Source organism: Hyla sarda, chromosome 3 (genome assembly GCF_029499605.1).
Source record: "Hyla sarda isolate aHylSar1 chromosome 3, aHylSar1.hap1, whole genome shotgun sequence".
Classification (NCBI taxonomy): domain Eukaryota; kingdom Metazoa; phylum Chordata; class Amphibia; order Anura; family Hylidae; genus Hyla; species Hyla sarda.
Genome location: NC_079191.1, coordinates 279,568,805 through 279,586,991, shown reverse-complemented (window position 1 = coordinate 279,586,991; position 18,187 = coordinate 279,568,805). Strand labels below are relative to the sequence as shown.

The window sequence follows — 18,187 nt, the reverse complement described above, 5'->3', positions numbered from 1 at the left end:
GTGCCACCCTGATTTATCAACTGCGATTGTCGCAGATCTAGGCACATCTGATTAAAAAGCTCCAGGAATCTACACCTGCTTGAACCTTGCTTATGTTTCTGCTTTTCTGACTACCTGATCACAGATCACACTGATTTACATCCCCACCTTGTCTCCCACCGCACGCGTCTCAGATCTCCCGTCTGTCTGCTACCTGTTGCAAGACTACAACTCCCAGCATGCCCTTACAGTGAGGGCATGCTGGGAGTTGTAGTGTTGTAGCAGGTAGCGGGCGGGAGATGTGCAAAGCGGGCAGGTAGGAGACAAGCGGGGGATATAAATCAGTGCCACCCCCTGTCATTAAGTGAGGGCAGCGGGGATAGAATCAGATTGAGCCCAGGTGGCTGCAGAGCCCGGGCTCCTATAGCATACCTAGCAAACCGCTGAGTTTTTGGAGTCCCTAATGTATTTTCACATTTCCCGCTGAGTCCCGTGATCATGGGACCCGGCGGGAAATTTCATCTTACAGTAGGGACTAAAACTCTGCAGCTCCGTCATATGTTAAAAGGAGCCCTGGCTTGCTTCACTCTCCAGCCGCCCGGGACTCCTGCAGACGGACTGGGAAATGTGCAGGAGCCATCCCTGCCATCCCTCAGTGCTGCGGTACACGCTGAGGGATGGCCGGCACGGCTCCTGCACATCTCCCGGCCTGGCTGTGGGAGTCCCGGGTGGATGCAGAGTTATGTCAGCCCGCGCTCCCTTTGCTACGGCGCCATAGAGTTTACTGTCATTTCAAATTTCTCCCCGGGTCCTGTGTCACACAACTCGGTAAGAAATATGAAATCACAGTGATTTTCTGATCACCGCTGGCCAGGGAGCGGAGCGCGTTACCGCCCGCTTCCCTGGCTTGCACGACTACAACTCCCTTCATGTCCTTACAGTAAGGACATACTGGGAGTTGTAGTTGTGCGGCGGCGGTGGGGGACAAGCGTGTCACCTGCCCTCTGCAGCACAACTACAACTCCTAGCAGTTTTATTTTTAAATAACATTTTTTAAACGTGTTGTGTTTTTTTATTTTATTTACTTGACAGCTTAGTAGTGGAAGCTGTCCTATAGACGGAGTCCATTTCTAAGCCGGGGCTTAGCGTTGGCCCCAATTACAGCTAGCACTAACCCCCAATTATTACCCCGCTACCCACCTCCACAGGGTGTCGGGAAGAGCCGATACCAACAGGCCTGGAGCGACAAAAATGGTGCTCCTGGGCCTAGGCGGTAACAGGCAGGGGAGGGCCAGTAACACTGGTCCTCGCCGACCCTGGTAACATCAGGCTGTTGCTGCTTAGTTGGTATTTGGCTGAAAACAAAAATTGGGGGAACCCTATACTTTTTTTTTTTATATTTAATTATTTATGCAAAAAAAAGCATAAGGTTCCCCCTATTTTTATCCTCAGCCAAACACCAACCAAGCAGCAACAGCCTGACATTACCAGGGTGGGCGAGGACCATTGTTACTGGCCTTCCCCAGCCTAAATTATGGCAGCCTATTACCGCCTAGGCCCAGGAGCGCAAATGTTGATGCTCCGGGCCTCTTCCCAGCACCCTTGTGGCGGTGGGTACCAGGGTAATAATTGGGGATTAGCGCTAGCTGTTTTTGTGGCTAACCCTAAGCCCCGCTCAGTAATGGACTCTGTCTATAAGATGGTTTCCACTACTAAGCCTGTAAAGTAAATTTAAAAAAAAACAACACGTTTAAAAAAAAGTATAAAAAAAAAACACTCCCCCAAAAGCCCTCATTAACCATTTTATTAACATTAAACAAAAAAAAACACTGGTCACCGTAGTCCTCCAAATCTAAAGTAATCCAAAGGATACATGGATCTGAAATGAGAAGTTAAAAAAAAAAAAATGAGTTAGTACATTTAGGGGTACATAAGTGGTAAAAAAAAAAAAGTAATAAACATATATAACACATTTTTTTTCAAAGCTGCAAATTGGTGTTCTGTAGTCATTTATTGGTTTTTGCTTATGTGTGCTAAAAAATTTTTATTCAAAAGTGATTTATTGTTTTTTCTTATGTAAGCCAAATTTATCAACCCCCTGTGATAGTATGATAAATGTGTCATACATAAGCAAAACCAAAGAAAAAAAAAGAAGTCTGCAGAACTCTCTTACCAAAACAACGATGATAAATGTCCCCCGTCAACTTTATAATATCAATATATAATTTATTTGGTATTTCTATTTCCTTATAAGCAGAGAGTTTCAAAGTTAAAGTGCAACATTTTCATTTTTCATAAAATTTTGGAATTTTTCACCAAGAAATGATGCAAGTATCGCCCAAAATTTTACCACGAACATAAAGTAGAATATGTAATGAAAAACAATCTCTGAACCAGAATGAAAAGTAAAAGCATCCCAGAGTTATTAATGCATAACGTGACAGTGGTCAGAATTGCAAAAAAGGGCTGCGTCCTTAAAGGGGTACTCCGCCCCTAGACATCTTATCCCCTATCCAAAGGATAGGGGATAAGATGTCAGATCGCCGGGGTCCCGCTGCTGGGGACCCCGGGGATCGCCGCTGCAGCACCCCACTATCATTACTGCGCAGAGCGAGATCGCTCTGCACGTAATGACGGGCAATACAGGGGCCGGAGCATCGTTACGTCACGGCTCCGCCCCCTCGTGACGTCATGGCCAGCCCCCGTCAATACAAGTCTATGGTAGGGGGCGTGGCGGCCGTCACGCCCCCTGCCATAGACTTGCATTAAGGGGACGGCCCGTGATGTCATGAGGGGCGTAGCAATGACGTCACGCTGCTCCGGCCCCTGTATCGCCCGTCATTACGCAAAGAGCGAACTCGCTCTGTGCAGTAATGATAGCGGGGTGCCGCAGTGGCGATCCCCGGGGTCCCCAGCAGCGGGACCGCGGCGATCTAACATGGGGTACTCCGCCCCTGGCATCTTATCCCCTATCCAAAGGATAGGGGATAAGATGCCAGGGGCGGAGTACCCCTTTAAGGTGAAATTGGGCTGAGTGCCTAACGGGTTAAAGAAGCAATCTGATTGGTTGTCTATAGGCAACTGGTCAACTTTTCCTGTGCACAGGTTTGAATAATTCTCCCCAATTGTCTTTAGCCTCACATGCCTGTTTGTTTCTTGGTAACAGAATAAGCAACACTAGAAGATACAAGGCAAAAACAATACAACAAAATTCTAAAATGTATATAGTAACAATTATTTAGGTTATTATATAGTAACAATTATTTAGGTTATAACACACATAATGCAATACTGGGTGTGCTAAAATAACATTTGTTTAATGACACCTCCCTGGAGAAGACATCTAATATAAAGCCAGCTGGGTAAGCAAAATGTTTAAACTTGCAATGTCCCAAAGCAAGACGTGCAATAATTCTCAAAGCAGATGTGTGTCTATAATAAAGCTAAATAAGAACACTTAGTAAAGCAGCCATAACTAGAGGGATGAAATTGTATCTTTCACCACTTAAAGGGATACTCCACTTGAAATTTTTTTCTTTTAAATCAAGTGCAGCGCCAGGACATGTCTATTCTCTGCTGCTCATCTCTGTACCTGACGGCTGTGCGCTAATGGCGCTAGGAGTAGAGCAGCAGCCGGGACATGTCGGGCGGTGGCAGTGAATGGAAGTATCGGGCCAATACTAGCAATGTGCATGGTATTGGGGACTCGTTCAGTGCCCCCGATCCCAAAACCGATACCTGCTTCTTCTGTTCTCCCGTCCGCATCCCGTCCCATGGAGGAGCATGTGACACACACATCACTCCACCTCCTCCCCAGCGCCCAGCGTAACGTTATAGAGGAAGCAGAGTGACGTGTATGTCACATGCTCCTCCATAGGACGACACGATATGGACGGGAGAACGGGGCAGAGGACAGCCGCAGGTAAGTGCTGTCTACAAGGGTGGGGGCTGCCATCTACTGGAGGGGCTGCTACTAATGGCTGCTACACATTGGCGGTGTCTGCAGAGAATTGCACCCTAGTGTCATCTAGAGACACTAGGATGCAATGCTCTGCACATACCCCCATGTGTATAGTAGTGTAAGTGTGTACTACATGCACACTGCTATACACATGGTAGTATGTGCAGAGCATTGCATCCTAGTGTCTGTACTACAGACACAAGGGTGCAACGCTTTGCATATACCCCTATGTGTATATTGGTAAGCAGTGCACACCGCTTTACCCGTGGGGGTTTGTGCAGAGCATTCCACCCTTGTGTCTGTAGTACAGACACACGGGTGCAATGCTCTGCACATACCCACATGGGTAAAACAGTTGTATGTAGTACATATACACTGCTATACACATGGGGGTATGTGCAGAGCATTGCACCCTTGTGTCTGTACTACAAACAAGGGTGCAGCGCTCTGCATATACCCCTATGTGTATATCGGTAAGCAGTGCACACCGCTTTACCTGTGGGGGTTTGTGCAGAGCATTCCACCCTTGTGTCTGTAGTACAGACATAAGGGTGCAATGCTCTGCACATACCCACATGGGTAAAACAGTGAGTATGTAGCACATGTACACTGCTATACACATGGGGGGGTGCAGAGCATTGAATCCTAGTGTCTGTACTAGAGACATGGGTCGGTTGCAATGCTCTGCAGTCTGTAAATACCCCCATGTTTATAGGAGTGCTATAGAAAAAGTGTAAAGTAAAAACAAATTAAATGTAAATAAACCGCCCACCAATAAAAATTAGCTCCACCTTTTCCTATTGCTATACAAAAATCGTAATAAAAAAATAAAAATGTTTACATATCTGACACTGCCGCATGGCTAATTGTCTGAACTATTAAAATTAAATGTTAGTAAATTTTTATTTTAATAGTTGTTTAATAGCAACTGGCGTAAACTTAAAAAAAAAAGAAAAAGTCAAAAATTGCTGTTGTTTGGTCACATCACATGCTAGAATACTTTTAATATGGACATTGTACATAATTCTTCAAGTAGAATCAGCTGAACCCCTTATCTTGGCATTTTGACGTTTTTTCCGTTTAATCGATAAAATAATAGACAGCTAATCGATTATTAAAATAATCGTTAGCTGCAGCCCTACACTCCTTTATTGGGGGTGTCTTGCTAATTGCCTATAATTTCCACCTGTTGTCTGTTCCATTTGCACAACAGCATGTGAAATTGATTGTCAATCAGTGTTGTTTCCTGAGTGGACAGTGTGACTTCACAGAAGTGTGATTGACTTGGTGTTACATTGTGTTGTTTAAGGCTAGGTTCAGACTATGGAATCTACGGGCAGAAAATTTCCGCCCGGAGATTCCCAGTGCGGCCAGCGCTGACTGAATCAGGCAAGGTTCAGACTACGGAATTTCCGCCTTCAATTCCTCTTTGAAATTGCAGGCGGAAATTCCGCTGGCTAAAATGTATAGTGTAGTGAATGGGTTTCCGTTCACAAATTCACACTTCGGAATTTGTGAAGTGGAATTTGTGAATGGAAAATCCGCTTGGAAATTTCCGCCTGAAGAAAGGGGTTGCTCTTTTTTTAGGCGGAAATCTGCGCGGAACACATTGCAGTCTATTGGACACTGCAGTGTCCGCGCGGTCCTAGCGCCTACTGATTCAGTCGGCGCTGGCCGCACTCGGAATCTCCGGGCGGAAATTTTCTGCCTGGAGATTCTGTAGTCTGAACCTAGCCTAAATGTTCCCTTTATTTTTTTGAGCAGTGTATAACTACTCCAATGCCAGTATAGGATTTCGCTTTTAAGGTAAGGACGATTCGGGAAATGTTATCGTTGTTTGTCTTTAGAAAGTGTGTTGTTAAGTCATAAATTTTTGCTTTGATTTTGCTTACATTTTGCGACATTTATCATATCGCAAGAAGGAGGTTGAAAAATTTGGCACAAGTAAGCAAATAAAAGAACAACAAATCACTTCAGAACATCACTTTCTATGATTCCTTTTCTGCGACTTTCATGAGACTTTTTATCTTGTTGCACAAAATGTGTGCGACTTTTTAAAAACGTATCTCCACAGCCAGTTTTTTAAGTCTGAGCTGGTGTAGATCTTTGCGACAAACATGCAACTTTTTAAAGAACATTTGCACTTCAAAAATCAGCAACCATTGCAAAGTGAATAACCAAAAGCGTGTACCAGAGTGAAAATCACTTTGGCAAAAAGTTGTAAAAACTTTTGCACAACAAAGACATTTCTGTGACTTCTCTGCACCAAGATAGGCTCAAAACCTGTTGATAAATTCCCTCCTATAGTCTCTAACCTTCTTTTTTGTATTTTGGACAGTAATGTAACATGTGTAGTAGTAGAGCAAAACAATACGTCTGCTGTCACTGCTGGGACCATAAGAAGTTCTGCAGCATCTACAGAACAGAGATTTTTAGTGTAGTGTACAGGACTGTTGTTCAATAACAATAATACATTAAACAGTCTCGTATCTTGCTGTTTCTCTGCGATGAGACTTTCTTGACCACAACAAAACATTAAGCTATTGAGATGTAAACCGCAAAGCAATTAAGAAATACTTCCTACACTTCCATCCCCCGCATAATGCAAATGGAAATGTATTTCTGAGTGGGATGTATGCTTCTGTTGGGAGAAGGTAATCCAGGTACTGTATGTCATGCCCAGATGGAACGCTTGCAGTGTTCATGGCAGTGACAGCTGTGTGTGGGAAGCATGACTTCAACTATGCTGAGAAGATGGAGGGGGAAGCTTGTTTACAGCAGTACTGCCTGGAAAGTTGAAAGGAGAAAATCATTTTATTCAGCATGGGAGATAACATTCAGCTTCCTGTTCGGATAGCTTTTAAAGTCTTACTTGTGAGGATATTCACGCTGTCATTGTCTTAGCACATGCAGTCCATTTTATTCCTGTATGTCATTTCACCAGAAAATTATAGCAAAAAATAAGATATGGAAAACAGCAGAATCCTACTCGGAGCAAGCGTCATGTTGGAGGAGTCACATTACACCACTTTACACTTTGCATGTATTTTTTAAAGTGTAATATATGAGGTTATGGTGAATCTGGAAGGATAAAGCTTATTACATTATATGATATTATAATATTAATGTGTGTCAATAGTGCAACCGGTCCCAGCACTGAAGTAAAGGAGAGGGGTGGCGTCTCTCAGGGCATTGCGGACCCCTACGCCATGCCTATCCGACTGCTGCTGACTCTGGACCAAAGTGTTTTTTAGGATGGTAAAGGCACAGAGAGCAGGTATGGCTGCATTACACTACTAAGGCTGGGTTCACATCATGATTTGAGTCTCCACTGCACAGATACGATTTTGGAAGCTCAAATCGGCTGAAATGGTATCTGTGCATGGACAGGTACGGACCCATTAACTTGTATGAGGCAGTGGACCCGATCATAGATCTAGACATAGCAATATTCAGTGAATTCAATCTAATGATTGCATAAAAATGTCCTTTATGAGGACTTAAAAAGTGTAAATAAAAGAAATTCTAAAATTATGTAAACTCCCTTCCCTAATAAAAAAAAAGAAAATTACCCATATTTTCCAATTTTACAAAAAATATTTAAAAAAATATGTAATTTAATATTACTACGTGCAAAATTGTCTAAACTATTAAAATATAATGTTTATGACCCCGCACAGTAAAGGACGTCAACGTTAAAAACATAATTAATTAAAAACTATCAAAAAGTCCCATCAAAACAAAAATAATACTGATAGAAACTAGATCAAGGGGCCAAAAATTACCCTTACCTGTATAAAGGCTCTTTTTTTTTTTTTTTTTTTTGCCCCTTGAACCATAAACACTCATAAAAAAAAGTTATAGGGTCAGAAAAGGACCATTTTATGCATGCAAACTTTGTTTAAAAAAAGTTAACATTTTGTTTTTAAGAAGTTAAATAATAGAAAAACTATCTTGGTTTTTTTTTTAATCACACTGACCTACAGAATAAAGAGAACATGACATACCATAAAGTGTACTGCGTAAGAATCAAACTCCCCAAAAGTTTTCTTATTAATTTCTGTCCACAGATAATAATTTTGGGGGTTTTGCGGCACATAATATGGTAAAATAGAAGGTGTATTTGCTAAGTAAAATTGGTTGCCCTCATATGGATCCGTAGGAGTAAAAATAACAGTTATGCCTCTAACGAGGAGAAAAAAAACGAAAAGCAAAAATGAAAATTGTCTGTGTCCTCAAGGCTAACATGGGCTGTGTCCTTAAAGGGATACTCTGGTGGAAAACTTTTCTTATTTTAAAGAACTGGTGCCAGAAAGTTAAACAGATTTGTAAATTACTTCTATTAAAAATCTTAATCCTTTCAGTACTTTTTAGCAGCTGTATGCTACAGAGGAAAATCATTATTTTTTGAATTTCTTTTTTGTGTTGTCCACAGTTCTCTCTGCTGACACCTGATGCCCGTATCAGGAACTATCCAGAGCAGGAGAAAATCCCCATAGCAAACCTATGCTGCTCTGGACAGTTCCTGACAGGGACAGAGGTGTCAGCAGAGAGCACTGTGGACAAAACAAAAAAGAAATTAAAAAAGTAAAGAGTTTTCTATGTAGCATACAGCTGCTAAAAAGTACTAAAAGTATTAAAGAGTACTCCGGAGCGCTGGTACTTAATAAAAAAGTTTACCTCATCTGATAGCTCTTTCAAAGACCTTTCCAACGATACCTCATTTGTCAAATTTGGCCCAGCCATTCTCTTGTAATTGCCACCTGTAGAAGTAAGCAGCCATGTCGTAAAGACTACATTTCCCATGACTCCCTGCGCCAGCTTCCTGTTAGCTGCTGCTCTCTCGTCCTCCTCTCCCCCCCCCCCCCCAGGAAATTATAATAAAGTGACGCCCACAGCTCCTTCCCTTGTGGTTATCTCCTCCCATCCTCCCCCTCCCAGCTCATCAGCCCTCTCCATGTGCCCACTAGCCCACTGATCCATGTGCCCACTAGCCCACTGATCCACCCATCCATGTGCCCACTGATCCATGTGCCCACTAGCGCAGTGTTTTCCAACCAGGGTGCCTCCAGCTGCTGCAAAACTACAACTCCCAGCAAGCCCGGGCATGCTGGGAGCTGTAGTTTCGCAACAGCTGGAGGCACCCTGGTTGGGAAACACTGCACTAGTGGTGTCACAAGAATGCTGCAGCACTACGCAAATAGCGTAGGGCTAACATAGGCAGCGATAGGAGCCTAGGGTTAGCCCTACGCTATTTGCGTAGTACTGCGCATGCGCAGAATAAATTAACTTTGGGGGAGTAGCCAACTCCGGGCTGTGAGGCCGGCACAGCCCGCAGTGACTCATGGGAGCGAATTGTGCCGGATTGTGAAGAAGACGCGGTCGAGCGTCATCAAAGGACCCAGCTTCCGGCCAGATGGAAAAGCGAGGAGAAGTCGGGGAAGAAGCCGACATGGACAACGTGAGTATATTACAGTGTGATATAACTTTTATTAATGCTTCATTTCCCCTATAAACAGATTGCGTTGGAGTACTCCTTTAAGACTTTTTAATAGAAGTAATTTATAAATCTTTCTGGCACCAGTTCATTTAAAAAAAAATAAAGTTTTCCTCGGCGTACCCCTTAAAGGGGTTTATCTTTTATAAACAAACTACATCCTGCTAAGGCTGAAAAAAACAAAAACAAAAAAAAAAAAACAGCATACTCACCTTACCCCATTCACCACAATCCTTCTCTTTCCTTACCCTGGTGACATGCTCTCCCTGCTCTCCTCATGATATTTGAATCTACTGCAGACAATCAATGAGGCCGCAGTGGGTTTGAATTGTTATTGGTAGAGCAGAGAGAGCAAGTCACCAAAGTAAGTAAACATTGACACCTAGGTGGAAGGGGAGTGCTAGCTCTGGTCTGGGCGAGGTAAGTTTTAGTAGTATCTCATTTCATATCTGTAGCAGGATAGAGTTTCTTTTTTTTCTTTTTATAATTTGGAATACCCTAATTTACCCTGTGGTTGCATGTTGTCATATATCATACCAGTGGTCAAATGTATGGTCAACTTCAATTTCACTGGGGTCAGTATTTATGAACATAGCATTCATTTTCCGTGTGATGGTAAGGGAACAGGAAATTATCGCTGACACTGAACATACCGTACCTGTTTAATTTGGCTGGCAGATAAATAGAAAGCACAGGGTGTGTTTCCAATTTTATGTAGAAACACCTAAATACTTTAGTGACAAACATTTTGAACCTTCCGGATGTTGTGGAAAGTAATTTCATCTATTAAAATAAATCAAATATGCTGATTAAATTTCATGTATTATACAATTCCAATATCCTTTTACTCTCATTAGTTTAGGAAATACATGAGGATAAAGTGAAATATAATTGGAGAAATGACTAAAGTGTTCATTAATACAGGACCTAGTTTGACTGAAGTATGGTTATAGATCTCAGGAGATGAGCTGCTATTCTTTTTTCATTTTTCCCTACATGGGTTTCACCTAAATGGGAAGTTGTTTGCAACTTAAAGAAGGGCGATATGTTTTGTAAGATTTAAAAATGATTGTGTGTTTTATTTGTTTTTATTCTAGGGCAAAAGTGCCCCTGTACCGCCTCTTTATGCTCTGAGACAGCTATTGTTTATGACATGTATATGTAGCCTAATAATGCACAATGCCCCCACACACACACTGCTCCATGTTTTATGTGTTATATATAGTGGGGAGAATTTATGAATCGTTTTAACCCATTTATTTTTATTTTTGCTGTTCTTTGGCCAAAGTTTTGCGGCTTTTCATTTAGAAAGTGTTTCATAAAGAACATACCAAGTTGTGATTCCCATTAATATCATGCAGTGGTCAGAAATTTATGATGTGTGAAATTTTTTTAGTTTGGCGCATCTTTTGGCGCAATTGAGCTAATTGAGGCCCAAATCTCCACCAGCCCTGACTTGGCTTACAAAACTGGCTGCGGACAGCATTATCAAAAAGGTCACACGTTTTGTCACACAGGTTAGGCTTCTTTCATACTGCCGTTGCTCCCCCTCCAGAAAGACCATCAAACTCACTTTTTTTTATTTTAGTTGGGCGTTATTTTGACAGGGCACAACGGGCAACAGCGGATCCCAATGGACCCCATTATAGTCAATGGGTTCCGTCAGGCGCTGCCGTTTTTCAGCGGGAGAAAAAGACGGCGCAAGCAGTATTTTTTCTCCCGCTATTCTCCCTGACTGCCGTCACACTGACATGTGACAACAGTAGTGTGAAAGGGGCCTTAAAAAGTTGTACAAAAAGTTGCAAACTTTTTATATGTTGTACATCTTGGCAAAACATTAACCTTTCTAATATATTTCATAAGAACATTTTTTTATAGAAATCGAGGCTTATAAAATCATGGCTTTGTCCAAGCTAAAGCACAGGCATGGACAAAGTCCAGTAAGTGAGGGTGGGCCATGATTTCTATAAAAAGGAAATAACATTTTGTTATGAAGTATATTAGAAAGGTTAATATTTTTACAAAATTTACAGCAAATAAAATGTTTTTGTATCTGACAGTGCCCATTTAAGGCCACAATTTTATTTTTGCATTTTAGTTTTTTCATCTTTACCTTCTAAGAATCCTAACTCTTATTTTTTTACTCTTCAGACCCACATGTTTTTGTTTTTTTTTGTTGTTTTTTTGAGAGACCAATTGTACTTTTGTAATTATATCACTCATTTTCCCATAAAATGTATGGCAAAACCAAAAAAATATTATTTGTGTGGGGAGATTAAAAAGAAACTTTGCAGGGTTTGGTTTTTACACTGTACACGTAACAGTAAAACTGACGTGTTTTCTTTATTCTGTGGATCAATATGATTAAAATGATACCCTTGTTAACATTCTTTACTATTATTGTACTGCTTTTAAAAAATATACAAAGTATGTTTAAAATTGCCCGTTCTGATCCCGTATAAATTTCAAATTTTTCAGTATGTGGGGCTAGATTTTTGTGCCATAATCTGTAGTTTTATTTTACTATTTTTAAAATTTTTAAACTTTTTCTTTGAAAATTAGTATGCTTAAAACTGCCCCATTCTGACCCCTATAACACTTTTATTTTTCCATATATTGGGATGTTTGAGGGCAAATTCTTTTTCTGCTGTGATCTGTAGTTGAGACCATGCAGTTTCATTAACTTTATTTGCTCTTTTAATAACGGCTTATTAACTTTTTTTTTTTTTTACTTTTTTGTACACTCTTTTTACAATTTTTAGTGTAATGGAAGATTATTATATGCAGTCTCAGCTGATCAGGACCCCACATTTTTTTTGCGGTGGTCCAAGTCAACTCCCTGAGTTAGTTAGCAATGTTTTATCCCAGATTTAGATGCCGCAATCAACTTTGATTGCATCATCTAAAGGGTTAATTTTGGACTGGCCCAATTGGCGATGTCAGGCTTGAGCCATGGTTTTTTGATGCTGATAGTGACTGGGATCCACCAAGTATAAAGCATTCAGCTCTGAGTGCTCTTCATAGAGCGGGAGCAGAACTAGGGTGTACATGTACGCCGAGGTCCCCAAGGAATAAACTTGTGAAAAAGTTCAAAGAAAATGTACATAATTTGTGTATAGTTATGGCCCTTTTGATGTTGTTTTGCATTCAGAATTCGTAAAGATATTCTCACTTGTGTTATGTTGCTGTAGGGAAAAGTAACTAGTACCTACAGTAATTATGTGTGAATTTATAACTTCTCGGAAAACAGTTACTGCCCTAATACAAGATACATATTGCTGTTCTGCGAAGTTCTGTACACATTTGCCTTACAGGTATTTGCCTAACAAAGATAATTAAAGGACTGTTTGCATTAAAATGAGTATTTATGCTAATGGGAACAGGTGAGCATTTCTTCTATCTGGGCATGTAAATAACCCTGCATATAAGGACAAACATCTGTAAATAGCAACTTGTTCTGAATCTTTAGTGTGGAAAATAAACAGGACAACAAATATAATGCTGGGTGATTTTGATTGTCATTTCGATATCATTGTCTGACTACATTATTAAATACTGTGTTTGCCAAATTGGTAGCAGTTGTGGGTTATTTTTATTTCTGTTAGAGAAGTACCGTTTAGTTTAACCCCTTAAGGACACAGTCCATTTTGGCCAATTTTATTTTTGTATTTTCGTTTTTTTCCTCCTCGCCTTCTAAAAATCATAACGCTTTTATATTTCCATCCACAGGCTAGTATGAGGGCTTGTTTTTTGCATGACCAGTTTTCCTTTGTAATGACATCACTCACTTTACCATAAAATGTATGGCGAAATAAAAAAAATACTATTTTGTGTGGGGAAATTAAAAAGAAAACCGCAAATTTTGGAAGGTTTCGTTTTCACATTGTACAATTTATGGTAAAAATGACATGTTTTCTTAATTCTATTGATCAATTCGATTTAAATAATACCCATGCATTACATACTTTTCTATTATTGTACTGCTTTAAAAAAAATCTCAAACTTTTTAACCGAATTAGTGCGTTTAAGATCCCTCTATTTTGACGACCTATAACTTTTTCATTTTTCCGTATAAACGTCTGTATGAGGGCTCATTTTTTGTGCCATGATCTGTACTTTTTTTGATACTCCATTTGCATATATGAAACTTTTAATTACTATAAATGTTTTTGGAATATTATGTGACAAAACACCAATTTTGGACTTTTTTTTTTTTAAACGTTTACGCCATTCACTGTACAGGATAATTAACAATATATTTTGATAGTCAGACTTTTACGCACACGGCGATACCAAATATGTTTAATAATAAAAATGTTTATGCTTTTTTGGGGGTAAAATGGGAAAAATGGATGATTTACATTTTTATTATGGGAGGGGATTTTTAAAATTTTTAATTTTATTATTTTTACTTTTTTTTTTTAACACTTTAATAGTCATTTGATTACTAATACTGTTGTTCAGTGCTATGCATAGGCCATAGCACTGATCAGTGTTATCGGCTATCTCGATCTCAGACCAGAGCAGAAGACCCCAGGGGACGGACAGAGGCAGATGAGGGGACCTCCGTCCGCCATTATGGATGATGGCATCCCGCGGCAGCTTTGTGGGCGATCCGATCATCCATTTTAGTGACATTTAGTGTTATGTACAGGACGTAAATGTACGTCTGCTTCTTTCTTCGGTGAATTGCGCACAGGAAATGGGCCCGCTGGGTGAATTTGAATATTCATGGGCGCTGGTCACATGAGCGCTCAGTAGTCGCAAATGCTCACGTGACCAGCGCCCATGAATATTCAAATTCACCCAGCTGGCCTGCCTCCTTTTCACCGAAGAAAAAAGTGGACCTTCGAGGGGACATCGCTCCAGGAGGCAGGTACATATCTTAGTCAGAGACCCTGCATCGGTCTCCTGTTCACCCGCACTATAACCCAGTGTATTGGGTTTAGTGTGGGTGAACAGGATCACTGTTTTTTAACTTTTTTTTCACAAAATATGTTCGTTTTAAAATTGCCCTATTTTGACCACCTATTACCTTCATATTTTTCCTTATATGTGGCTGTATGAGGGCTTGTTTTTTTTTGCCGTGATCTGCCCTTTTTTTTTTTGTACCACTTTTGCGTATATGTGACTATTCGACCAATTTTTATTATTTATTTTTTGGAATGTGTTGTGACCAAAACACAGCAATTTTGGACTTTTTTTCTTTCTTCACGTTTAAGCTGTTCACTGTACGGGATCATTTACATTATATTTTGATAGTTCGGAAATTTACGCATGCAACAGGACGAAGGATATCGCCGAAATGTATGTTGGGGTGGCATCACTCCTGCTGCACCTGGCACCTTATATCTTTATTTAGGTTGGTACTGTATATTATTTATGCACTCTGTGTTTATTTTTACAACCTTGTTAAGACTTTGGTCTGTGTTATTATTTCAACATACTTATCTATGTAATCTGCATATGTTTACAAGTGTGGCAACAGTGATGCCCTTTGTTTATCCCTCCCCGTTTGCGTTTCTTCCCTCACCATATATATTTTTTTACTTGTAATCAATAAAACATATATATTTTTTAACCTCCTCAACTAAATGACTCCATGTTTTCTTCAGTGTGTATTTATTTTATTAAAAAATTACCTATGCATAAGAAAAAAAAGGCAGCAGTATATAAATTCTATATTTTTATTTTGGAAATGACAACTGCATCATTCATGTTTTGGTTTAATGGTTTCTTTTAATTAGAAATGTTAATAAAAACTAAATTTCATGATTCCTCAGGGGTAGAAAGGTTTTTAATAATTTAGAAAAGGTTTGACTAAAAGCATGATCATAAACTATTAATAAAGTATGCACTTCATGGAATGGAATAGCTTTGTAAAATATCTTATATACTGTATAAAAAATATATCTCTATGTACTAAAGGGATTAAAATAAAAAAACAAAAACATTACATGGGTGAAACACTTTATGTGTTAAGGGTTTCGCCACTTCCATAATGAGGAAACGAAGGACATTGGGTCCCCCGAATGGCAGTTTTGGACATGTCGTGCCAAGGGAGTGTCTCTATTGTGCTCACCTCACCTTCTGAATTTAAAAATCCCCAACATAGTTAAATCCCCTACATAGTTAAATGGGCACTGTCATTTGCTAAAACTTTTTATATAATGTAAATAATAATATTATATGTATATTTGGAATATAAATTGGTTAAAAAATATGTATATTATTGGTGAAAGAATGCTGTCTTGTCCCTGCAGCTCTTGCTTTTGTGTCTCTGTGCGGAGACAAAATACAGGAAGTGAGGGCAGACAAGCAGGGCAGACAGATAATTGCTGCAGGCATTTTCACCTAAAAATATACACATATAATGGTATTGTCTACATTATATAAAAAGACAAGTAAGCTTAACTCCTTAAAGGGGTACTCCGCCCCTAGACATCTTATCCCCTAACCAAAGGATAGGGGATACAATGTCTGATTGCAGCTGCGCACCCCAGACATCTGGTGCAAGGAGCGAACTTCCTCCCATGCCGGATGACTGGCGATGTGGGGCAGAGGCTTGTGACATCACAGTCACGCCCCACTTGTGACGTCACTGCCATGCCCCCTCAATGCAAGTCTACAGCCGTCACGCCCCCTCCCATAGACTTGCATTGAGAGGGTATGGTCGTGATGTCACGAGCGGGGCACGACCATGACATCATGAGCCTCCCGATGCTGCACCCGATGCTCTTAACGAATGCCGGGTGCAGCAGTGAGATCGCGGGGGTTGCGCCGAGACCGTGGGGGTCCCCAGCGGCGGGAACTCCGCAATCAGACATCTTATCCCTACGATGTATAGAGGCGGAGTACCCCTTTAAGGACAATGGACCTATATTTACGTCCATTGCCCGACCCCATTATATGAAGCATGTCCAGAAGCTGAGCATGCTTCATACCCAGTGCAAACGAGACCCGCGGCTAATGTCGGATATCGCCGATCGGACTATATTTACCTCCATAATCGCAATCACACATTTTCTCCAAATTGTGCAGCCCTAGCCTATACTAGCAATATATCTATATCTATATATATATATATATATATCAATGTTACTCATATCTACAGAATGCAATTTCTGTTTAATATACCTTTCTGGATTTGGCACGGATTTCACCCATTGTCATACAGTGTGTAAAATCCATTGAAATCCACATCAAAATCTATAAATCAATAAGCATATTTAGTTTTTCATTTATTCTGTCCATGTGACTTAAAAGAGTGATCCCAAGATCTCTTTAGGTCTCACCACTGTGAGACTGATGGATATAGTCTAATGCTGTACACAGCTGTTTCCGTTATTTCCATAGAGACTGAATGGGTGACCACCTCTTTTTTCCAATCTAGGGAATCTCATGATTGGTGGGGGTTCCAGGGATGGTACTTTAAACAATCAGATGCTTATGACCTATCTTTAGATGACCTCTTTAAGGCTATGTTCACACAGCAGAATGTCCATGCGGAATTCCGTAAGAATGTTCTGCACGGACATTCTGCTTCAGCAGAGTCCCATTGATTTCAATGGGATTCTGCTGCATTGTGCACAGGAATCCTGATTCCATCTTTCACAAAAACATTGAACTTGTTCAATGTTTTTGCAGATTTTTTTCGGAAATGCATTGCCTTTTATTAGGCGACACCGTTCCGAGCAGAACATGCCATGTCTTGGAATGTCCGTATGCAAATTTTTTGTGCGGACATTCCACTGTGCGAGCATAGCCTATCAGGATAACCTGTCTATTAGTCTTATTGCAGTCTAGACTGTTACAATGTTGATTTAATGAGTGTGCATGTATCCTGTTTCTTCATAGCCATGTCAATATATTAAAATACTTCACTTTATTAATTCTTCCTCTGACTTTACCTTCACAGGTTATCCAGGCTGTCTTTTTTGGCATTTGTGTTCTGACTGACCTGTCCTGTCTCCTAACAAAAGGCAGTGAGAATCAAGAACAAGAGCGGCAGCTGAAAAAGCTCATCTCACTCCGAGACTGGATGATGGCTGTTTTAGCATTCCCTGTCGGAGTTGTAAGTACCATTTACTGGTTTAAAAAAAAAAAATAATATATATATATATATATATATATATATATATATATGGGATTACTTATGTTCTGTAGATCTAAATATACATACATTTTTCCTTTAGGGTTGGGTCACTTGTGCCGTATTTTGCTGCCTATTTTCTGCAGCTGATTTTGCTACCTATAGGAAAATATGCAGCAGCAAATATGCAGCAAAATTTGGCACAAGTGACAAGTTCATCTAAAATGCATACTTAATTTGTTTATTATTAGTATAGCAATCTAAAAACAAGGACTACTTACCTGTCATTTTTAAGGCGGCTTTTAGACTCTGTTAACTTCTGCGAGAACTACAGTATGAGACTTGTGTGAGTATGAGAGTATATTATGCCATAAAATGGACCAAAACATAAAATATTACAGCCATGTAGCACATAGTTGTATAGCCAGATGGTAATCTTATAGGGATATTTTGATTACATTTAAAAATCTGTGGCCTGCTTGAAACGACATTGTACTCCTGTGTACACTATATTCTGGTCCAATGCCATGTGTGGTTTTAGTGTGTTTGGAACATCATCGGGAGAGCTGGGTAGCATCAGGGTAAATAAAGAGAGGGATCAGGGCAGACCGGAGTTCTGGGGCTGAAAAAAGAAAGGTGAGTACAAAGTGATTTATTA

General features: G+C 40.2%; 1 protein-coding gene and 1 long non-coding RNA gene across 5 annotated transcripts in view; one reads left to right on the top strand and one right to left on the bottom strand.

The window, feature by feature from the left end:
* Nucleotides 1–18,187, top strand: part of AIG1 (androgen induced 1) — a 317,798-nt gene that overhangs the window by 102,473 nt on the left and 197,138 nt on the right. For 3 of the 4 annotated variants that reach the window (XR_008891379.1, XR_008891380.1, XM_056566741.1), the window contains one exon: nt 17,356–17,511. Coding sequence is in view for 1 of the 4 variants with exons in the window: in XM_056566741.1 (XP_056422716.1) it covers nt 17,356–17,511 (156 nt within the window). In the remaining 3 variants the exon portion in view is untranslated. Of the gene's footprint in view, nt 1–17,355; nt 17,512–18,187 lie in introns of those variants that run through there. The other variant, XR_008891381.1, reaches the window with a different exon arrangement.
* On the bottom strand, nt 1,769–18,146 carry LOC130362372 (uncharacterized). Its single transcript, XR_008891382.1, has 3 exons — nt 17,988–18,146; nt 17,811–17,857; nt 1,769–1,858 (listed from the first exon to the last, which is right to left on the bottom strand). It is a non-coding gene; the product is annotated as an uncharacterized LOC130362372 (long non-coding RNA).